This window comes from Lytechinus variegatus, chromosome 7, assembly GCF_018143015.1.
Source record: "Lytechinus variegatus isolate NC3 chromosome 7, Lvar_3.0, whole genome shotgun sequence".
Taxonomy (NCBI): domain Eukaryota; kingdom Metazoa; phylum Echinodermata; class Echinoidea; order Temnopleuroida; family Toxopneustidae; genus Lytechinus; species Lytechinus variegatus.
In genome coordinates this window covers 22,290,284-22,314,785 of record NC_054746.1, presented here as the reverse complement: position 1 = coordinate 22,314,785, position 24,502 = coordinate 22,290,284, and the positions used below count along the sequence as shown (strand labels likewise).

At 37.1% G+C, this 24,502-nt stretch overlaps 2 protein-coding genes across 2 annotated transcripts; both read right to left on the bottom strand.

Annotated features, from left to right (window-relative positions):
• Nucleotides 1-3,960: 3,960 nt before the first annotated feature.
• On the bottom strand, nt 3,961-13,442 carry LOC121418764 (TNF receptor-associated factor 6-like). Its single transcript, XM_041612862.1, has 4 exons — nt 13,188-13,442; nt 7,429-7,590; nt 6,277-6,384; nt 3,961-4,897 (listed from the first exon to the last, which is right to left on the bottom strand). The coding sequence occupies exons 1-4, from the start codon at nt 13,313-13,315 to the stop codon at nt 4,624-4,626; spliced, it is 672 nt and encodes a 223-aa protein (XP_041468796.1). The 5' UTR covers nt 13,316-13,442; the 3' UTR covers nt 3,961-4,623.
• A 3,430-nt stretch (nt 13,443-16,872) lies between these two features.
• Nucleotides 16,873-18,228, bottom strand: LOC121418079 (adenosine receptor A3-like). Its single transcript, XM_041611784.1, has 2 exons — nt 17,464-18,228; nt 16,873-17,286 (listed from the first exon to the last, which is right to left on the bottom strand). The coding sequence occupies exons 1-2, from the start codon at nt 18,226-18,228 to the stop codon at nt 16,873-16,875; spliced, it is 1,179 nt and encodes a 392-aa protein (XP_041467718.1).
• Nucleotides 18,229-24,502: the final 6,274 nt, after the last annotated feature.

Genomic DNA, 24,502 nt, shown 5'->3' with positions numbered 1-24,502 from the left:
ATAATGCACTTTCACAATAACACAAAACAAAGAATAAAACAAGATTTTATCAGTTAGCAAATACAGTCAATCTTCTCAAATTCAATGTAGCCAAATTTTCAAACCAAAGCATTTTTTTTTTAAACAAATTTTCGGCATTACTCTTATTAGTTTAAGATCTGTATGCTCAATCTGTAATGATAATCATAATCGGATGGAGCACACAGATCTTAAACTAATAGGAGTAATGCCAAAAATTTGTTAACAAATTACAATTTCCTCCTATAAAAGCCTCTTTAACAATGTTATTTACATACATACTTTGGTTTCAAACCATAGAATTCAATTCAATCTGTTGTTTTGCTAGACCAAAAGTCTCTGTAAATTGGTTGTTCCACTGAACTATGTTGACCCCAATGGGGGACGACAGTAAAATGTCAGATATTGCTGAGTATATCCAAATTGTTGAATAAATCCCCAGAAACGACGGCGATTCCTGTCTATACTTTTGCATACCATCACCAAATGGGAGAAAATGAAAATACTTGGAGCAGAATCAAAGATGCAAGTAGACTCTCTTCCATCTAGGTCATTACTTGGACGATTCTTTTCTTATTTCTGATAGTAACAATACAAAACATAGCAATGTTCCGGTACTAACATAGCTACCCACCTGTCTAATTGTAAGTGTTATGAAACCAAATAGGTCTTATTAAAGTGAATTCTTTCATGGCAATGTAGCTGTAAATTTATGGAAAAACACATCCAGCAACATCTATGAGGTGTTCAGTAAAAAAAAAATCTTTTAGAAGATTTATCCAGACCAATTTCATAAAACTTATTTCATCTAGCTAGAATTAATCATTTGTGAATTAACAAAAATAAAGAGCAATGGCAGACATCCCAACTACATGTATGAAAACCATCAAATGAAATAGGGACAGAAAACTTAGAAATATTCTGATACAAATATTCATGATTTTATTATCCATACAAATCTTATTTGTGAGTTTTTTTGTGAGTTTTCAAGTATGTAAGACTTTTCTTCGCTTTCCTTAAATGAAAAATCATTGGCCCAGATTAAAAAGGTGATTTAAATCTATGTTCCGAGATCATGATTTATGTGGATTTCAAGCTGTTAGTTCTGTTTTATTAGCTGTGTATAGAGGAACATATCCAGAAGTGGATGCCAGCATTTGCCGCAGGACATTAAATCTAACATTACAGCATAAATGAGGCAACTATAAATGTGTGAATTAAAGCACATAAACCATGGGTTCATTTAACAGTGCATGAACTTAGTGTCCTGTGGCAAAAACACATTCTTTACTGGACACTTTATCCGGGGGGGGGGGTTACTTGACAAAAAAAGTAGTAGGTATGTGCCACGGGCGAGACAAAACGGGAGCCTTGGAGCGGGCTCATTGTAAAAAAGAGGGTCCTAGGACTTTATCATTGGATAAGCTAGATTACAGATAATCATTGCAAGAAATTTGATTAAACTTTGGTTCAGACCACGGATTCAAAAACATCCTTGAATTAAGACTATTAAATTTGCAGGTATACCAAGGCAACTATCTGATGGACGTGTAAAAGTGAAAAATTATTACCATGTTTCCATTAATGCTCTACATGTTCATTTCCATATTAAATTTGGTTTTATGCATGAAGACTCCAGGCATGTGCACATGGCCCATTATACGTACAATTACTGTTGGCAGATTTTGCAACTATGATCAAACATACATGTACACCTTCGGAAGAACACAAAACTCATTCAATTAACAACTTACACATTCTCTGTGCAAACAACGAATGAACATAAATAATTTGTCAATAAATAATTATTTCTATCTATATGAATAACATGTACACCAAATACTAACAACGAACAAAACACTGATAAATATTCAAATGCAAGAAAATTTAGACAAAAAATAGTTACCTTTAATATATGTAATATGACCATCTCCTCCCCAATGACCCAATACTATGGCATTTTGTCACTTTTTACAGAGATCAGAAAAAAGGGCACAGTCCAAGACATACTTTACAATCAATAATCACAAATAATCATATCATGAACATAGTTTGCTCTGGACTTGCAGTTACAATTGTACAATCATTTAATACATCGGCGGATCCAGGGGGGGTGCGCAGGGTGCGCGCGCCCCCCCTAATATTTGAGGCGCCGCTCAAAATAAAGAAAATTTAAAAAAAGTAAAAGAAAGAAAAGGCACCGCTTGAAAAATTAAAAATAAAGGAAAGAAAGGGAAAAGGCGCTGCTTAAAAAAAAATTATACACTGATATAACATTAGCAACAGTAAAGGAAAGACTATCCCCAGCAAAACGTAATCATATCATCTTCCTTATTTTTTCTTTTAACTACCCTTTTCCCAACAACTTCGCCGGTAGCAGTGCGCTGCCTGCATATAACTGGCGCCAATCAAGAATAATCAGCGCCACCTTAATCTAAATCGGCGCCGGACAAGAATAATCAGCGCTATTTAGTTATAAATCGGCGCCAGTCAAGAAAAATCGGCACTGCCAGAGTCTTAACCGGCGCCGATCAAGGATAATTAGCGCCACCTAAATCTAAATCGACGCTGGACAAGAATAATCAGCACCACCTGGTTAAAAATCGGCGCCAGTCAAGAATAATCGGCGCCTCCTGGTTCTAGATCGGCGCCAGTCGATTATGGATTGCCGCTGCCTGAATCTTACGTAACGTCGGTAAAAATAATCAGTACTACTTGTTTAAATCGGCGCCGGTCAAGACAAATCGGCGCTGCCTTTGTCTTAACCGGCGCCACCTAAATTTAAATCGGCGCCGGTCAAGAATGATCAGCGTCCCCTGATTTCAATAAATAAGCGCCGGTAGAATAATGAAGAAGGGCCTATTGCTAACCAAATCTAGATCGGCGCCGCGGTCAAGAATGATCGTTTTGCCCTCCCCCAATAATTCCGCATGTGCAAAAACAATAAGATGGTAATGTTACACAGAAATCAGCAAACGAGATTGAGCTACACAACTCGTTCTTTATTAAAAATCGTGCTCAAATTATCAGATTGGAACATAAAAATTTTCAGCTCGCGCTTCGCGCTCGCATCATTTCTGTAGCAAAACCCCATACTTTTCATGATTAAATATAGGTGAATAGAATGTCCCGTTCTTAGTTCTGAACCTCAAAAGAACTCCCGCTTCGATTTGCAATAATCTTTTGTTGGATATAATCTTGTTCTTTATTAAAACGAACATTAAACTGTAATGTTTTCAGATCGAAATATCAAAATTTTAAGCTCGCGCTTCGCGCTCGCATTTTTTTAGATACCCATCTTAATCATTAGTACCAAGAATGCTTAGAATATCAAGCTTTCGATCTGGTCAGAATATAAGTAAATTTCAGCTCGCCCTCGGCACTCGCATTATCTGTGTAGTGAGATATGTATCCTCCTCATGAGTTACTACAAACAGTCCTAAACAGGCACCTTTTTCCTGTTTTCAGGTCAGTATACTTTAAAAATTTCAGCTCGCGCTTCGCGCTCGCATTAATTTGTCGGTGAAATATGTGTCTCTATCTCATGAGTCATGTATATCTATATGATATGAGTCATATATATATATATATATATATATGCATGTGTGTGTGTGTGCCGCTGTGCGTGTTTTGACAGGGTCAGGCATTACCTCTTTTTCTTTTTCAACATTTTCTTTTATGGCGCCGGTGAAGTGCAAAAATATGTGCGCCGCTCGGCAGTGCGCCCCCCCCCTTTCGCCAAAAGCTGGATCCGCCTATGTAATAGACAGTCATCAATTAACGTGAGCCTTCATTTGATGCAATGACGGTCAGTGCTTTCTGATGTGCATCTAGATGAGAACATTCAGGTGTTTTGACAATAGCGACTACCCACTTACAAAGGACTTAAGCCAGCATCTCTCCTCATCCGCCCTACTACTCAAGCTGTTTTTCAACTCATCAATCTCTTCTGGTTTACAGTCCTTTTCAGGACTACATTAAAGAAAGAATACTCTACTCTCAATCTCAACTTTCTCACCTATCCATTCCTTTTTCTCCTTCTATCCACTGTTTCTATAACACTCCACATGGTGTACCGTAAACCACATCAGCGATTATGAAGAGAATATTATTAATGGAAATCACGTATTAGTGAACTCATTAGCTAACGGATGAATGTCCATCTCTTTGTAGGTCCATGGTTAAATCACAGGGATCAATGTAATTGTCTTGGCAGCCCACCCGAACTGCCTTGCTCTCCTTGAGTGTCTGCTAATATCGGCAATGGTTCTAGGGAGATCTTTTCAACCATTCCCCTGCCCTCCTGATGTGGGCTTCTTGCCAAGGCTGCCAAAGAAGGCTACAACATGAATTTTGCTGCGATTAATTTCTACTTGCACTTGGATCAAAATGTCAATTCTTACAAACTGCATTTCAACTTTCATTTAAGGTACAGAACCCCCCCAAAAAAAAAAGTACCGGTAGGCAGGATCTTTGCTCTCGGTGAATAAGCTTGGCAAATGATTTGATGCAGCCATTCCATTGATTCATCCAATTCAGCTTGACCAACAGTTTGATTCAACTTCATTTCTTTATCCAGAAAATTACACTTCTTTCGAGTTATCGTCATGTTTTCTGCTTCCCCTTTCTTGCAGCTTGCCGCGCGGCTTGCCGCGAATGTCCAGACATCCCACGATCAAGGTCATGCAGACGAGGAGTCCTGCTGCTCCGTGTTGTAACCTTTGACCCAAGGTCATCCAACAAACTCTTGACCTCGTATCCCTTTTTGGATGAACGGGTACGCTTACGAACATGGCCATCACGTTTACCAGAGCTGAGAGACTTCTTTTGTCTTCTTTTGCCATTGTCCGTGGTGGGAATTGGAGATTCCATACAGGTTCTGAAAGCATAAAATATGTTACATACATAAGTCTATGAAAACCAACATGCACATATTATACATTTATTTTATAATGGTAATGAACATCCAGTCTTAAATGCTAAGACTCTTGAAATATCTTCCACTTATTAAACTAGCAACATGTGCTTAGGTGACTATAAAGGTCATTTCAAATGGAAATTGTTTAATGTATGAATAACAAAATACAGTGTGTCCCACAAAAAGGGAAACCAATTTCAGGGATAGATTTCACAATTATTACACATTTTTAATTTATATTTTTGGTAGAGTGGAATCTCGCATTTAATTTGAGACCAAAGGTTGAGCAAATCGTAATGTGTGGCAGAGTACAAACAATTAATATTCAGGCATATCAGAAACAATTAGCGCAGAAATTCAGAGTGATTCTGAATCCACTCCAATTTCAGAGATAAGTGACAGCAACCAATTTTTCTACGCAACCCAATTTCAACATTTAAATTTCAAATTTCATTAATGTGTGAAGTATTTGTCTCATATTTGTTATCAAAGTATAGAGAGGAATAACTGAACTTTATAATGTAAATGAAATATAATTTGATTGAATTTAAAGGAGAAAGACATGGGAATCCTAGTTTACTTTTTCTGGGATGCAATTCATATTCGAGCTTTTTATTAATTGCACGTTTGTAGACAACATATTGAATGATCTAAAAAAAATTATTATTTTATTTCAGGACATATCAGTGATTTTAGGAACCGGCTCAAACCCTATTTTCAGTCAAATTTTCAAAAAAAATTAATTTTGCATATTCTGAAAGCCTGTGATTCACTCTTATTGAAATTTCAGATCAATATTTGTAATATTTAAAGGATAAAAGCACATCTAAATTTCTTACGAACCGGCTCGTACCACTCCTCTGATTTTACGAAGCAGCCTAAACCATTCTTTGTGTACTATAAAAGATATTGCATGTACAGTATGTGGTTTGTGCTGCTAGAAAAACATGCGCACAGCATTTGAATGATTTTACCAACCAGCTCAAACCATGGTTTGTGTCACTAAAAAACAATTCGCAGGGTACGCATATTACGAAGTGACGGAAACCCTGTATTTTGGGTAAAAATAATCTTTCTGAAATGCATACCAGCACTTCATTTCAAATATTGAAAAACTTAATATTTTGGAGACCAGCCGAGGTTTGAGCTGGTTCTTAAAAATCACTGACATACAAAACGCAAAATTTAAGCTGCTTTCCATTGATGTATTATGCTTATGTAAGGGCCTATGAGCTGGTGAACAATAAAAACTTAATTGTATTTTTCACACAACTTTGGGAGGGACCCCCCATTCAAAGTATTTTCCATTAGGGTTGGATAAATTGTTGATTTACACATACCTCTGGTGATCAAGAAGCTCCCTTATCCACATCTCATCTCCGCATCTCTCACATTTCCGTACTCCCAATGCCCTTTGGATTTCAATCGAGTCTTCAGGAATCACAGGACTAAAAACAAAAACCAACAAAAAAAATCAAACCTACCCCACGAGACACTCCTTTATTGATAAGCTTCTTGTTATAGGACTTTACCAAATGAAATCACTACAGGTAAATGAAATCACTACAGGACATGGCAGCTATATTTGAAACAAGAATGCCACTGGTTTTAGATGGTCGGTTATTTTTATTCATCTTAACACTGTAATGAGTTGGTGCTGCATATCATTCACCAATACATTACCATATGATCCCTGCGGTTACACTTTGTAATTCCGAAGGTTCTTTATTCCGAAGGTTTGTAATTCCGAAACACGTAAATTGCCTATACCTCGATGTTCGTTAATCCGAAAACATAAAAAGGTTCGTTAATCCGATCATTTGTGGCGTTATTCCGAAGGTTCGATAATCCGAAAACGAAATAAGGTTCGATGTTCCGAAGGTTCGTTAATCCGAAAATGAAATAAGGTTCGTTGTTCCGAAGGTTCGTTAATCCGAAAATGAAATAAAGTTCGTTATTCAGAAGGTTAGTTAGATCGAAATCGGAATAACGTTAATCATTTAGTTTTTGGATTAACGAACCTTCGGAATTACGAACCCCACTTCGTTTTCAGACTAACGAACCTCCGGAATTACGAACCTTCGGAATAACAAACCTTCGGAATAACGAAGCTTCAGAATTACAAATGTATGCAATCCCTGCTACAGGGTATTCTTAAAAAAGTGGATTTAGGAACGTAGCTTGCCTTTATTCAGTGAGGATCAACAAAAACAATAACATTACTGGCATATGTGTGATTTTTTTATAAAGGCATTGTGGATACAAGAAATAGAATAGATACAGCTAAACCAGAGGCTACAACACAGCTCTTGTGTGAGGATAGTAACCTTCAAAATAAGTCAGTGAGCTTAGAGAAGACACTTCTTTTTCCATAATAATTGAAACAGAATTTTTCAGTGATGCAGTTCACACTCAAGAGATGACAGTTTTTTTGCATCCCCCTACCTTCTGGAGTTTTTTATTCTAATTATAGATTAGATGGATTTGCTTACCGGACATTTGGAAACGCAGAATCTTGTTGACAAGATGGACATTTTTTCATTCCCTCCCTTCTTGTTTCCTTGCTGTCATACATGCATCTTACACAGAATCTATGCTGGCATTTCCCAGTCACCATCTCCAGGCGTGGCTGCAAGCAGATGCCACATTCAATCCTGTAGATTTGAAAAAAAAAAGTAAGAGACAAACTTTGTCCTTACTTTCTTGAATTGTGGGACAATTTCAAAATATTAATAAAATATCATCATGGACTCCTCAAGGCTAATGCCCACTGCTTTTTCAATATCGCTATCTGGAACGGCTGCCTGAAGTCTAGTCTAATCTATTTTGGCTTTGATGATCTCAACGCAATTGTTCAAATTCTCAGTCAGATTAAAGTCATTCCACTGACACTGACATGCTTCATCTCCATGGACGGCATGCCATTACACTACACGTACCGTCATTTTTCCCATGATTAAGGTTCATCGAAATCACACACTTTATTTAGGGTTTTGAGCCCAAACTTATGTAAATTGGCTACAACTTAATTGCCCCATTTGGAAGTAATGAACTATTTTTTACACGAAAATCAATATATAAAAAATAAGAGAACTCAAAAAAGATGAGCAATTACTCAAAATACTGTTGCAATCTTGCCGTCTGTTCAATACAGCAGCAGTGCTGACTTTGAAAACTACTATAACTTGCACAAGATGTTCAGTGATACTTGGTTATTCTTATGTCTACGTAATATGAACTGGACCAATATACTTACATAGATATGATGGTAATTCAACAAATACCCCCAACATGGCCAAAGTTAATTGACCTTAATCATGTGACCTAAAATGCGCACAGGATGTTCAGTGATACATGTACTTGATTACTATTATGTGCAAGTTTCATGAATCAGATCCATTAACTTTCAAAGTTATGATGGTAATTCAACAGATACCCCCAATTCGGCCAAAGTTCATTGACCCTAAATGACCTTTTACCTTGGTCATGTGATGTGAAAATCATGCAGGATGTTCAGTGATACTTGGTTAACCTTATGTTCAAGTTTCATGAACTAGGTCCATACATTTTTTAAAGTTATGACATTTCAAAAACTTAACATTAAGTTAAGATTTTGATGTTGATTCCCCCAACATGGTCTAAGTTCATTGACCCTAAATGACCTTTGCCCTTGGTCATGTGACATGAAAGTCAGGTAGGATGTTCAGTAATACTTGATTAACCTTATGGCCACGTTTCATGAACTAGGTCCATATACTTTCTAAGTTATGCTGTCATTTCAAAAACTTAATCTTCGGTTAAGATTTGGTGTTGACGCTGCCGCCGGAAAAGCGGCGCCTATAGTCTCACACTGCTATGCAGGTGAGACAAAAATACTTGTATCAGCCGATAAATATCATGAATCTCACCTCAAAGCTGAATCCCGCTTCAAATGGTCTAGCATGCAGGGGCGGTATTCTGAACATTGTGTTTTCTCCATATTTTATCTTACCTCAGAGACATGACAAAATCGGTATTCTGGTGGATGTCATAACTTTTGTCACAAAATTTGTCATAAATTTTGTCTCTTCTCTTTAGCGCGCAGCAAAAATACGCGGCTTTCAATGCGCGTAATCCTTTTATACAAGCAAAAGATATGACAAAAGTTATGCCAGGGGGGTAGCAGTCATAAATTTTGTCATATCTTTTAGTACCAAATATCCCGATACCCTGCCGACTGAATGTCAAGCAAACAATTAAATTATTTTGATTGGATTGTGGTATTAGTTTCAACTCATCTTCCATGACAATTTTCAAAATTATTTTTTCATGCTCCAATTAGTTAGGCCCTACATATTTATTCCTCCCTTTGTTCTGTTTTCCTTACTTTTATACTTCTCCTCTAAAATTCTTCACAGCTCCATCTCTCTTTGTAATTAAGCGCATCAATATACGCGTACCGGTAGTTGCGCGAAGCCAGCAACTGTTTTGGGGATACGCCCTACTTGCCACGGGGCTTTCCTATTGGCTAGAAGGGCTCCAACTGGGAACTAACGATGATTTTGATTGGTTTGCTTCCGAAAAGATGGGTGGGAACTTTGAGAGATATGACAGGGAAAAGACAATGTTCAGAATACCGATTTGTGACAATCATAGCGGTGTCACATCTCGAAAAGAAATGACAAAATTTATGACAAAAGTTATGACAGAGTTACAGAATACCACCTCAGGATATTTTAGCACTGGGGTGAGATTCATGTTATTTATAGGGCAATGCAATTGCGATACGGACGCTTGTGTCGCGTAACGTGGGTGAAGAACAATAGAAAAGAAGATGGCGGCGTAAACATCGGGCAAGTCTCTTCCGTCTTTTCATATTTTTCTCATTTTTTTGATGAATTCTTGTCTAAAAATAAAATCCATAGCGTAGAAATGTTGGAAATGAAGTTGTATCCCATGTACATGATTTAGGGCTAGATCTTTTTTTTTTTAGAAAGAAAGTAGAAATCTCGGGGGGGGGGAGAAAGTTTCAGGTTTTTGGTGGTACACACAAATGTATAGAAAGGAAGACCTGGCTTCGTATGAGAGTAACCTTATATTAGTAAATGATTTTTACTCTCTAGAAGCCTCCTGGCTAGACCAAAAGCTTCGTTCTCTGTTATGTTGGTTGTTCCGCTGAACTCCGTTGGCTTCACTCACCAAATACAGAGACCGAAGTTCTAGCGCGATCTGTACAGGGGACTCAATGGCCATATGTTTATGTACTTAAGATCGGATAAAACGGGAAAGTGAATTTGCGCGACAGCCGAGGCCGAGGTAAGTCACTGTTTTTGTTCCTTTTAACTTGATTTTTCTCTGTTTTTTGGCAATTAATGCCAAGAGGCAATATTGATTTGCAATTTGATAGTGTTAATTTTCATAATTTTTATTCATTAAAGACAAAAACTGAAGAGCCCCGACGGGGGGATTTTGCAATGCAAGTCCCCTAATGGTGGCTGCACGATAGCGAGCCGTCTGTGTATGAGGAGAAATTAAAAAAAAAAATGTTTAAAAACTCCTCGAAACAGAGGGCTGCCAGCTGTCTACCTCCTGGCTAGCCATGCCCAAGGGGAAATTTGATCTAGCTAACATAGCTAACAACTTATTATTATTAAGTTAACTGTCTGTCCGCAGGTGTGAAACTGCATAGCGCCCATCCCTAGAAATAGTGTCTTTTAGAGTTTTAGTGATCCCATAGACCTTATTGCAAATAGATTCACGCAAAGGATCATGGGATCGCAAAGGGGGCAATAGCGCCGCTATTGTCCGGATGCGACCATGCGACCGCAAGCAGCAGACAATATAGTGTACGATTTCCATAGTGAATCAAAATACGATCGACGCCCGCAGCCAACATTTTGCTAACTTCCAGTAAACGCATCGTCATACATGTATTTGTTCCAGAGTCTAACATCACTTTTCTTCTTAATCATGGGTGACAGAGATAGATGTGCTGTCTATAGCTGCAAGAATTACCACAGACTTTAGGAAAACAAGTGCAATTTTGTTTCATTTTCGCGCACTGTCTGTGCGTATTTTGAGCTGTGCAGCTGTGCAAAGTGAGCTTGTATGCACGGACAGCGGGCACTCGTCCCAGGGACAGTGACGTCGGCAAGGTAGTGGAGGAAACTGGTCCCGGAATTCGATCCAAATAATAAAATGAGGATCAATAAAACAAACTCTGCAGTAGATTTGATTACTTTATTCTAGTTTTATATTTTTGTAATATCGATCGATAGTCAAGAATACATGTTTCATAAATAATTATCTCAATCATGATTTTATTTAGAGTAGGCCTACAAACCGAGCTGCGTTTCTTTCTCTCCACAGATAGGCTACATTATTATTGCATATATTAATTCAGGATCATGGTTGGACATTCTGAAGTTTTATTAGTGGCATGCTTAGACAGGCCTGGCTTAGACAAAATAATGAATTAAATAGAACAAAAATGAGAATAGATGAAAGTATGTTGAGAGAAAAATAAGTAAAAAAAAAAAAAAGAAAAAAGAAATGAGGAAGGTGATCTGAGAGAAGTGACTAAATGCGATGAAATTAATTGAAGATGTAAATGTTAAAATAAGATTTTTTAATCAAAAGAATGAATATATATCATTTATATGAATTAAATATCCATCATCTGCGAAGTTTCAGACAAAATAAAATTACAGAGAGGTTGGAGGAATATAGGGCCTATACGGGATCACTAAAATGTTTTAAATTCAGGGATTTATTTAATCTTTATCCTGCATGCCATAGGCCTATTATTTTATGTCCTTTATATATATATGTACATATATATATACACACACACACACTAGCTTGTTTTTAATATACTTTATATTTGTCTCACCCCAACCCCCCTTAACAGAGCTTGTATGATCGAACTCAAAAGCCTGGGTTGCAAAAAAGGACTATATTATATTTCCCCCAAAATAACCCGGGGGGGGGGGGGCACTCGACCAAAAAAGTGGTAGGGGTGTGCCGCGGGCGAGACAAAAAACGGGGGCCTTGGAGCGGGCTTATTGTAAAAAGGAGGGTCCTCGGAACGGGCTTCTGAACTACAATTTTGTGAAAACGGGGGTCCTTGGAACGGATCGTCAGCGTGTGAGTACGCGTGCGTATGCACCCCTATGGAACGGGCATGCGTGCATGATGCAGCTAGCGCGGCCTCCGCCGGGTGCGCTCGGGCAGAGACGATGGTCGGACAGCGCTCGGCGACCGCTTTTCACCAAAATTGCAGCAGATCAATGCAACCGGAACGGCGTAACGAAAAATATGCGAAGCTTAGGAGCGGATTTCTTTCTTCTTTTTTCTCGATAACAAAATGCTTTGCCTTGGAGCGGCTTTGTTTGTTTTTTTTTCTCAAAAAGACAAAAATGCTATGCCTTGGAACGGAAATTTGGGTGTAAAAATGGGGGTCCCCTATATGCATTATATATACTGAGTGCCCCCCCGGGCAAAATAATAAAAACTAGCTCAATTTATATGGAGATAAAATGGTCTACATTATGATTCTCATGAATATTCTTTTATGGAAAAATATGCTTTCTAATTCGGATCACCGACGTGCTCTTCTCTAAAGTCGATTGGCATTGACCCGCAATCACCGTCTCACTTTTCTCACAAAATCTTCCCAAGTTTAGCCCAAGAAAACTTCAAAAATACGAAACTTTCACTGGGCAATCATGAGACATGATACAAAGATTGTTCTATAAATCCACATTCATTTCAGTAGACTATCCCAAATAATTTAAATGCGAAGAAATCAGACTTAAAATAAAACCTGGATTTTGAGTGACACTACACAAAACATATGGCGTTGTATGGCTTCCCGTAGGCCGATTCCGCGTTTGCCCCCTTTCGCATGCCCGTGATCCTCTGCGATGACAGACGCCCTCACACGACAAACGCTATTTGCGATAAGGTCTATGGTTTGGCTTTTGCCTCCTGACATCAACTTGCTCAGCTCTGACTAGGCTTTAGGACTTGGATACTATACTACAGAGTAGGTAGTAGTAGTACTAGTAGTAGTAGTACTAGTACTAGCTGCGCGCCCCAGCCCAAGCAACCAGAACACGTCGACACTGCCAAGAACGTCGCGACCGGCGGCCCAGGCTGGGCTGCCACAGTGAGGGTGCAGCTGGCTCTTTAAATTTTAAATGGCCAGGCGGTCGGCATTACCTCCCAGCAAGACCAAACTCTCAATAATAGCATCGCCAACGTCACTTACCTGCTCTCAAAATGCTGTTGATCCTGCTCAAACATTTCTTCAGATGAAGATCTCTGGTCTTTTTGGCCAAAAACACGAGAAACTTGCTCGGAAATGAAGCAGAGGCTTGCCTCCAGAAGTCGAGACATGTGTGTAAGTAACACAACAAATACTGCACGCACAACATACACAGAATTGAAATGTACACAAAAAATGAAGATTTCGCGCGCTACACGAATCTGGCGCGCCAGTTGAAGGGTACCACGTGACGTCTGGTTGTCTGTCTCATTGGTGAATCAAATCTAGTCTGCAGACGCAGGCACAATACATTTCCCCCCTCAACAAGTGGATCTTCTGGGTCGTATGCATAGAGATGTATACTAATTATCTCTATGGTCGTATGCCGGTCGTATGCATCGAGGGGGTATTCCATCTGTCATAAGTTATCTTCTTTCTATGGTAGGGACCGCGGAAAGGGGGTGGGGATGGGGGCTCTCCCCACTTTTTCCCAAAACCGTGTACAAAAACGTAAAAAAATATGATTGTGATTTTTTCCACGGTCAGCCCCCCCCCCCCCACTTTGAAAACCGTTCCGCGGCCCCTGCAGTATGTAAACGTAATTTCAGCTCGCACAACAACAAGCTTTTGGGTCGGGAAATTTACCGCTCTCGGTGGAAAAAAATAAAGAGAATGCATCTTGATTATTTTTTTTATTATAGGCCTTTATCAGCACAAAGAGAGGGACACTCACGGAAATGGAAGAAACTCCTGTTAAAGAGGCTTCTATCCCAAGAAAAAAGGTTTATTTGAATAAAAAGAGGCAAATGAGACAAATATAATCCATCACTGAAAATTCCATCAAAATCGCATGTTGGTCTATAGCATTTTAAATTAGTCAATTTCGCTTATTTTCAGAAAACAGACGGTGGGCACATATCCTTTATAGGCCTATGTAATTATTATGGGAGCCGATGGTGACTCTCATAGAGCATATTTCAAAATAATGAATTAAAAAGAAAATTATATAGATTTGTTGGTAAACAGGGTCTCCATCTGTTCACAGTAAAACACTTGATATATATATTTTTCATTTTAACTGTTTTTTTTTTGGGGGGGGGATAAGAAATCAAACCAAGTTCAAGTTAAGGGTATAGGGTATACATAGTAGGCCTATAAAAATGTGTAATGACGGTATGAGCATGTAATATTTACGTTAATTAATTGTAAATAAGCAGTTAACTTTGAAGTTAATTCATATTAATACTGTCAGTCCTTAGTTTGAAATATCGGGTTCGTGTATATTGCGAGTCATTAAAAATTCAAATGTCTTTCGAGCATTTCAAATACCCCCGCGTTCCCCTTTCATAACATTTAATTTTTATATGTAACTACAAAACAAGCAAGGGACTGAGCGGATTCCAACATCAACAAAAATGCAGAATTTACCTGCTTTTAGGCACGCGTCGTCGTGGAGGGGTGGGAGGGTGGGGTATATAGGAGAGGCAGGCAAGAATCAATGATTCCATCAGAACTGCATGATGTTCAAAGATGTATATTACAATAAAAGGTCTATCCTCTTGTGCCCCAGATCCATTTCCCCCTCCTTTTTTGTTTTGTTGTTGTTTTTAGTATTATTTTTGTTGGCCATTGTCAATATTTTGTTTGAGGAATAAAATGTGACCTATCTCAGTCATTACATTTTCCACTTTTTTTTATTCATATTCCATCAAAAACAAATTCATTTTATATTTCAGTTTAGAGTTGTCCTTGGGGATCTTATTGCAACTTGACAAAGGAAAGGGGAACGACTTTCGGGGGAGGAGGTGGTGAAAGGATCGTTCATTCTTTTTCTGAAGTTTAATTACTTTTCTTTCATTCTCCATGCAGGAGTCTCCACCATTTTACTTTTACCCACACCCCCATCTCACACCTTCCATTCTTCTTCTCTCTCTCTCTTAAATGTTCTTATCTGTCTCCTCTTTCGTCTTCACAGTCTCTATTTAATTTCACCCCCTTTTCTACCCTTCCTCCATTTTTCTATTTCCTTCTTTTTCTCCTCTTTTCTAATTTATCTTTTCAAATTCTTCTGTCCCCGCTCCTTTTCTTCATCTGTGCTTATCAGTCTGTCTGTCTTTCTTTCTTTCCCTCCCTCTCTTCTCTCTCTCTCTCTCTCCCTCTCTCGTTCCTTCGCGCCCTCAAATCAGAATAATCAGAAGTAAAACTCGACCAACAGGCAAACTACAAAATTGTATTTACAAGAGTTTCAACTGAACCGAGGTTCCCAATCCACACAAATCTTTATTATTTACGAGATGTTTTAGACACTCGACATAAATATAGTACCAAATTATCAGATTATAGACCTATATTCGCATTTTTGAAATTGCATTTTATTCCAAGAAAATAGGAGATGGTGTCTGTTTTACAAGTTTATTGATTTAAGTTTAAGTTTACAAGTTTATTGATTTAATTCTACTCAACTATACATCGACTCTAATTGTTAAACAGAAAACAAGATAGAAACAATGCGAATTAATATCCAATACATTCAATTATGTAAATACATCATTGTAAATACTCATTTTACATTTACACACAAGAAAACGCACAACAAATCACACAAACCTTCGATCTATGATATTATTTTTGTGCTTGCAAAGTATTACGACGTTTCAAAGCTATTTAGCACTCACATGTCGCAATCGTTTTCGAAAAAAGGCGATAATGGTAAAAGCTCATTAAACGTCAAGTCCACCCCAGGAAAATGCTGACTTGAATAAATAGAGAAAAATCAAACTAGCATAGTGCTGAAAATTTCATCAAAATCGGATGTAAAAAGAGAAAGTTATGACATTATAAAGTTTGGCTATTTTTCACAAAACAGTGATATGCACAACAGTGTAGGTAGTGGATGATGTCCATCACACACTATTTCTTTTCTTTTTTACTGTTTGAATAATACAATATTGCATTTTACAGTTGACAGTAATAAAGTAAGGACCAACTTTACTGAACCATAATAATTCTACATGTTCAGGGGGGAATTAATCATTGTATCACTTGACAATGAGGAGAAAAATAGAATATTTCATGTAATAAAATACAAAAGAAATAGTGACGTCGTGGATGACGTTATACTCTCCTCATTTGCATACCAGCCAGGATGTGCACTGTTTTGTGAAATTAAGCAAAAGTTTAAAATGTCATAACTTTCTTATTTTACATCCGATTTTGATGATTTTTTTTTTAGTGTTATGCTTGTTGGGTTTTTTTTCTTTTTTTATTCAAATCATCTTCTTGATGGGGTGTGCTTGTCCTTTAACCATTGACAGATTTAGGAAAAACCATTTTATAAGGTCTCAAGAAAACAAACCTCAAGAATGATTACGAGTTGAATATTAGACAATGGGAGAAGGGAGGGCACCGTGGTACTATGACCCTGCATGTAAAGGGGCATTTTTCTCTATGAAAGACTATATATGGGTATTATCTATAGGGGAGGGGATCTTCGACAGTCTTCTTTTTGTTTGTCTTCCTTCTTCAATCACCCCTCTCATTTCGTTCTTTCGTTCTCTTGTAATTGTTTATGATCTCTGTCTTGAAGGAAAGAAACATGAGAGCGACTGCCCCAGCATGCATGCCCCAATGACATTTCCCCCTTGTAAATTTATATACAGGAATGATTTACGAGTAGACGATAAAACTATTAATACATAGTTTCTGAAACAGCTTCAACACCAGAATCCTCATCACCAAGATAAGCTTCATTATCATGGATATTGTCACTCTCTTGAAGATCATTTTGTGTCCTTTCTCTTGACTTTTTCTTTTTCTTACTAGCAGCGAGATAAACACTGCAAAATGCCTTGTGGATATATCGTCTGAAGCTTCTGCTGCTGATGATGTAGATGTAAGGACAGACCGCATGGCTACAGTAGGACAAGAAAGCGACAACGACTACGACGATTGATGGGATCGCGATGTTGTATGTCTCGAAAAATTTGACGACGAGATAAGGAATCCAGCAGATGCTGAAGGCCAGGAGTATAAGAGCTGCTGTCTTGACCAACGCCATCTCGTTCGGTCGATATCGATACGCTCGTTTCTTCCGTTTGGCATCCTTGTAACGGCGATGAGTTGCGCTTTCGTTTTCAGATGAGGAGGAGGACGAAGAAGAAGATGATGACGATGACGAAGATGATGACGATGATGAAGAAGAATCATCCTCTCTCCCACGCTTTGCCCTTTTCTTTCTCTTTTTGATTCGTTTCTTTTGTCTCTTTCTAAGTTTCTTCACCCTCTCCTCGGTCAAGGTCGGGTTCTTGATCGTTCTTGCTAGTGTCTTTTCACGGCGTTTCAGTTGGTATCCATACGACACTGGAACTGCTACTTCCTCCTTGAAGATATCCTCGTCGTCTTTCAAGCTCTTCAGTGCTCCTTTCACTGTCCTTGCAAACAAGGGAATCGACAGGGCCAACGGAAGGATGATTCCCAATACAAAGGTGAAGTAAAGATGGGAAACATTCTTCTGGTAGCCGTCGACAGAGTGTGCGCATTGTCCTTCTGTGGTGAGATAGCCATACTCTCCCCAGTTGATCAGCGGTAACATGGACAGAATGGCGTCGAAAAACCATAGTGCACTTAGAAGAATCAACGTCGGAATCACCCTAAATATTTCCTTGTGCTTGAGCGGCATCATGATCCTCACATATCTTTCCACAAAGATTATTCCAACCGTATGCCATATTTGATAGAAAGTAAATTGCGTGATAAAAGCTGAAGCAATACAGAACTCAGTACTCAACGTCCACGACCCTGACCAAGTAGCGATGATGTTGGGAATGAGTGAGAAGATGACAGCGACGACATTAGATCCGGCAATATTGGTGAAGAAATACCAAGGTCCGATTCGAACACGGATTCGTGGGGTTCGAGATAATGTTACCACGTAGATGATATGTCCGACAATGGAGAGCAAAACGATGACGATCAATCCAACCGTCTTTCCAATCCTCTCGACATCGACAGAAGACGTCGAATTAGAAACGTTATTAGACGACATATTCAATGACATACTCAAATACAAGACAACATATTCATAACTGCATACAGTCAATTGCGCAGGAACAAGGAAGTCGACCTAGTGAATTATCAAGCAAAGTACATTGTAGGCAAGGTTTTCAAGGTGTCCCAACCTCAGTTGCTAGGCATTCTTCTTGATGCCATCTAACGGTGATCAAGTTATGTAACTTGATCTTCATGGGTTAATGATTATCTCAGGGATTAAAGACTCAGAATTATTAATCTCAGTCGGCTCTGATACAATTACAAAGACTGTATACCGTACATTGAAGACCATACCTGTTTCAACTTACGGACGTCGTTTTGTTGTGCCTCGTTACGATTGTGACGTTTTGTTCGGGCAGCAATCGATCAACTCTTTACAAGTAAATCCATCAAGCGTTGCAAGAGATTGTAAAGGAGTTTGCAGTGGTAATTTGAATTTGAATAAGGCAAGGGGATGAACAAATAGACCGACCAAAATAGCATCAGGTATTACGGTCACACCGATGATTAGCCCCGGTGATTAGCTCGACCCCAAACGACACGACCTCAGTCGCTAAAAATGTAATCGATAATATTTTGGCCTGTTGGTGTGACGTACACTATTAAAAAATACTGATTTCACAGAAAAAACACAAGGTTTTGCAAAAAGCAATTAGAGAATCATTCTGTAAATAAAAAAACATGAATTTGTCTACGACTTAACAGAACAGGTCTGTTTAAAAAGTAGAAAATGGTGTTTTATTTCTAATGAAATTTGTAAGGTTCCAAACACCAAATACCAATTTCCTGTACTTTTACATGATATAATGTAATATTACGCAATCTGGTAATATTACAGGTGTTCTCGAGACTCTGCTGCAGGAACTTCTTTTAATTTAAGGATAAATTTTCTAACAGTGTACGTTGTACATCATTGTACTTTACCTTAATGAGCAGTGAAAACAAACAAAAATCATCTGTCATTTCGTAACTAGCTCTATACAGTATCAAAAATCAAAAATATCAAAAAAGTTTACACTTAGATAAAATCCTGTAAAATTATATATTTGTAATATCCTAACGATTTTTCCACATTTCAGCATTGGTACAGATCCATTTAAGCAAATGACGATATAACTGTCGAAAAATATTTCCGCTTGAGTGAGCACCACTTACTTTTGAAAAGTTGGTGAAAAAATATTTGCGCAGAACTTTGAAATAGTTATGCGAATAAAAGTAGACCTTAATCATGAAGAACACGTGGAAATTAGTTAGTAAAATTGATTTGAAGATACCGTTATACCCTTTTAAACTTGTTTCCTTGCCCAAACACTTCGAAGAGTGCATTGCGCCCCACCCCACTCCCCCACACACCGAGTCCATCGTGACGATATTTGCTTTACACTGAGCTGTGATTTACATGAAATGGCTTAGGCTTGATAATCATTGCCAAGCTTGGGAAAAGTGTGGAGAAACAAATATAAAATGAAAAATGAAATGTAAACCAACTTTAAATGATAAAAACTTAGTGAAAAATGCTGGAGATGTCTGATATAAACTTTTGTTCAGATTCAGTTATGTCCTCAGATCCAGCTGGCACAAAAAGGGTAAAGGTTGTGCTTACTAAGTGTTGAAATTTCAAATTGGGGCGGCAAAATTGTTACAAAATGCTTGAATGTATATCCCTTTTATGTCAATTGGCTAAAAGTGATAGGGAAATTTATGAGAAACGCTTCGCAGGGTATAAGTTTGATTTCGCCCTTTCCCCTTGACACAGCGTGAAAACAAGCATTTCTGCGCAAACAGATTTCTGCGAGCTTGACAAAAATGGACAGCGCTCACTCAAGTGTAACATTCTGTCAAAATTTTTTACTTTTATTGGATAGATGAGACCCAAACCCATAATTATTAGTGAAAAAATTACCCACATGTTGTATATTTGTTAATTCCCATGGCTTTTTCAAAGTGTAAACTTTTTTTATACGCACTGTATAGACCACAAATTTCGGGGTGTTAAATATGATGTCGATGCTTATCAGAGTTCAATTTTTTCAATGTTTAATTTTCTCTATAGCTATGGGTAAGATTATCTGACATAATTATGTTTTGAGAGAAATATTTAGTACATTAAAATGACGGATGAGTGCACTGGACTCTCCCTGATCAACACACTTTCCTCAAAATAACGCTCAAAAAACCACCAAAGGAAAGCAAAATCCTATAATTTTTTAAAAATACTTTCTTGGTTTGTTTTACAGTAAATTGCAATATGTACCAGTAGATTGTCATAGTCAATGATTACCCACCGCCCCCAAAAAAGAAGAAAATCATAGGAGGGTATAGACCAAGCAGGAGGGCAGACAAACCCATCTATTAACATTTTTTAGATTATCTATCAATATTTTAAAGGGGAATCCAACCGAAATAAATACTTGTTTTTAGAGGAAAAGGAAAAATCAGACAAGTTGATAGGTGAAATATATCGAACAAACAGTAAGAAAGCTATGAATTTATTAAATATTGGTAATCACTTTACCCACGAAGACTTCAAATTTGCCGCATACGTGACCCTCTCATGTACTCCAATACATTAAATGGTTAGGCCTAAAATGTCATTTTTTCCCTCTAAAGTTTTACTTCAAATAATGTTTTGTTTTCATGAGGACATAAAACAATATACTACCTGGGTTATATAGATTACTGCCTCATTGAAATCTACATAGTCTTAGTGATATCAATTTTGAAGCAGCCAGAACTTTCTTATTGCTTGTCTGATTTCTTTTATATTTTCACCATTCCGTATTTTTTTCGTATTTCCTTTCCAACACAACATTTTATGACCAAGGCTGGATTCTCATTTACACCTAGTTACGCAAACATGTCCTTTGAATGTATTTTTGTCATCATATTTATTATCATTTTCTCGAATAATCAGTGTCTTCGCTTTAATACATCTCTTTCATATATTAACAAATAGATAAGTGATTCCTATTCTAATCACTATGCTTTTATTTTAAAAAATAATTATTTTTTGAAGATCCTTTCATGTCCAGTCGCGCAACTTTTTTACCGTCCACACTTTTATGTCAAGTCTATATCGTCTAACGATGTTGGCTTTGAATTCAATTCGAGCATACCCAATACCCTCTATCAAAGTCTAGATATAGTCTTTATTTCTATAAAACAGCTGAATCACGGAATAATAGAGTCAAACAGCGGTATCACTTTATAATGAGACATATACGACATGGCAATTGATGGGCATTCCACTAATTTGGTATAGCGCCATCTATAAGTAGTGTTTGGATCATGCAAAAATAAAACAGTATACACGACTTGGTGCACGTACGCTCAGGCAACTTCTTTGTAAGCATTTTTGGCATTGCCATTCAGGTTCTTTCACTCTGCCATTTATTTTTGCAAGTGATTGAAGTTTGTACAAAAACGGAGAAAAAAAAAACTGGAAGGGAAATGATTACGATATACAACATAACGTCATCCATATTACTGTCAAATAAAATAAAACAAACCAAAACAAACGAAAGCACAACGGAGGACAGAATATTGTATAGAACTGACCTATTAATTATTTTTTTTCAATTCAATTCAATTCTTTTATTTCATTTCCATTCAAAACATAATACAAAGTAATATAAAACAATACAAATCAAGTACAATTTTACAGAAGGGCATTCTTACTACGTAAAAAAAACAACAGTATAATATAGAGCATAAATGGAAATGAGGGGGATCCACTAAAAAGCAAAGCTTGTAAAATTGTGGATTATTCGTATGATATATCAAATCTTTAATTACCTTTTATTCCATTTCGATCGAAATGGAGACTATTGATAATCAAAATGAAACATGGAAAGATCGACCTCTCCAACATCCCAATAAAAGCTGATCAGTACTGTTGATATACCGATTGGGGGCCTATATTGTAATAGTTACCACCACCTTACAGACTTTTAAAAAACTCTTTGAGGTAACGGGATGCATGAATGTCCAATCATCATCAACATGCCCATGCAGCGTCGAGGCAATTCCTTTATTCATGGAGCTACCATGGTTTATTCATGTTGATGGGGTTTTTTTTGTTTGCTCATGTTGGATGAATTCAATCGGGCACTGTTGAAAATTAATTTCATGAGACCAGATTAAAACATGGCTGACATATATAGTCAGTATGAGTATAGAAGTTACATTTTGCTTTGAGCAAACAAAACATGTTATGCTCTCCTACTAAATGGATTTACATCCATGTTGTCAGTGACTGGATTTATTTTTTAAAGAAATTTGTCTTTTACTTCAAAGTATTTTATATACATAAAAATGCCATTACAATAATTGTAAATGACGTTACTGAAAGTGTCAAAGTTTCTTATGAAAATAATCTTGTAAACGATTCAATGGAAAAAAAAGTTATATTTTGATAATCCGGTAATTAGATTAACCATGTTAACGAGACGCTTGTTACGATCAACTAGTGCCGACATACACGTATATTTGGTGTATCCTCCACTCCCTGGGGAATGTTTCTTCCTCATATGATCACAACGGTCTATATTATGACAGCTCTTCTAATTAATCAAAGGCTAATATCATGTCGTTATAAAGGTAACAGTGGAATATCAAAACGTATTTATAATGCTCTTCAATAATTATTATGTATTCATCACAATGATATTCCAAATATTGATTTAATTGAAAATGAGTATGTGCAAAGTTCCGAAACTGATACTGTGAGGTCCTGAAGCTTATGTCGTACGGATATCATAATGACTCAATTTTGAATAGCATTCAAAATATATTTATTTGTTTGAAAAGTTCGATTTAATGAGTTTCACGACAGGAAAATGGATTTTTATGCAATTCATAAGAGATGGATGAGATCAAGGAAGAATCTGAAAAGGAAGTAGAAGAAGAAAAAAGGAAAAGAAAAGAAGAAGAAGAAGAAGTAGAAAATGAAGAATTGGAGGATGAAAAGGAAAAAGGAGATGAAGAAGAAGGAGGAGGAGGATAAGAAGAGTAATAATATAATAGTAATAATAATATAATTATTTTTATAAGAATAGGAGGATGAAAAGGTAAAAGGAGGTGAAGATGAAGAAGAAGGAGGAGAAGAAAAAAAAGAAAAAGAGAAGGAGGAGTAGGAGGAGAAGAAGGAGGAGGATAAGAAGAGTAATAATATAATAGTAATAATAATATAATTATTTTTATAAGAATAGGAGGATGAAAAGGTAAAAGGAGGTAAAGAAGAAGAAGAAGGAGGAGAAGAAGAAAAAGAAAAAGAAAAAGAGTATGAGGAGAAGAAGGAGGAGGAGGAGAAGAAGGCGAAGTACAAGGAAGAAAAAGACTAATAAAGAAGAAAATGGCAAAACTGAAATGAAGAAAAAAAATGAAGACGATGATTATGGATTATTACGAGTAAATGTAGATTAAGTAGTAGTAGTAGTATATAGTAGTAGTAGTAGTAGTAGTAGAAGTAGTAGTAGTAGTAGTAGAAGTAGTAGTAGAAGTAGTAGTATAGTAGAAGTAGTAGTAGTAGTAGAATAAGTAGTAGTAGAAATAGATTCAGTAGTAATATTAGTAGTAGAAGAAGTAGTAGTAGTAGTAGCAGCAGCAGCAGCAGCAGCAGCAGTAGTAGTAGTAGTAGTAGTATAGTAGTAGTAGTATAGAAGAAGTAGTAGTAGTAGTAGTAGAGGTAGTGGTAGTAGTAGTAGTAGTAGAAGTAGTAGTATAGTAGTAGTAATAGCAGCAGCAGCAGCAGCAGTAGTAGTAGTAGCAGTAGTAGATTTATTAGTAGTATTGGTAGTAGTAGTAGTAGTAGTATAGTAGCAGTATAGTAGTATAGTAGTAAAGTAGTAATAGTAGTAGAAGTAGAAGTAGTAGAAGTAGTAGTAGTATATAGTAGTAGTAGTAGTAGTAGTAGTAGTAGTAGTAGTAGTATAGTAGTAGCAGTAGTTGTAACAACAACAGCAGCAGCAGTAGTAGTAACAGTATAGTAGTAGTAGTAGTAGTAGTATTAGTAGTAGTAGTATTAGTAGTAGTAGTAGTAGTAGTAGTAGTAGAGGTAGTGGTAGTAGTAGTAGAAGTAGTAGTAGTAGTAGTAGTAGTGGTAGAAGTATAGTGGTAGTAGTAGTAGTATTAATAGTAGTAGTAGTAGTAGTAGTAGTAGTAGTAGTAGTAGCAGTAGTAGTAGTAGTAGTAGTAGTAGTAGTAGTAGTAGTAGTAGTAGTATAGTAGCAGTATAGTAGTAGCAGTAGTTGTAACAACAGCAGCAGCAG

Coding starts and splice junctions, on each gene's coding strand:
- LOC121418764 (XM_041612862.1), bottom strand. CDS start 13,315: ATGTCTCGACTTCTGGAGGCAAGCCTCTGCTTCATTTCCGAGCAAGTT. Junction 7,591..13,187: donor CAACAGCATTTTGAGAGCAG/GTAAGTGACGTT, acceptor TCAAATCTACAG/GATTGAATGTGGCATCTGCT. Junction 6,385..7,428: donor TCTGCGTTTCCAAATGTCCG/GTAAGCAAATCC, acceptor TTTTGTTTTTAG/TCCTGTGATTCCTGAAGACT.
- LOC121418079 (XM_041611784.1), bottom strand. CDS start 18,228: ATGTCGTCTAATAACGTTTCTAATTCGACGTCTTCTGTCGATGTCGAG. Junction 17,287..17,463: donor CGACCTTGACCGAGGAGAGG/GTGAAGAAACTT, acceptor CGCCGTTACAAG/GATGCCAAACGGAAGAAACG.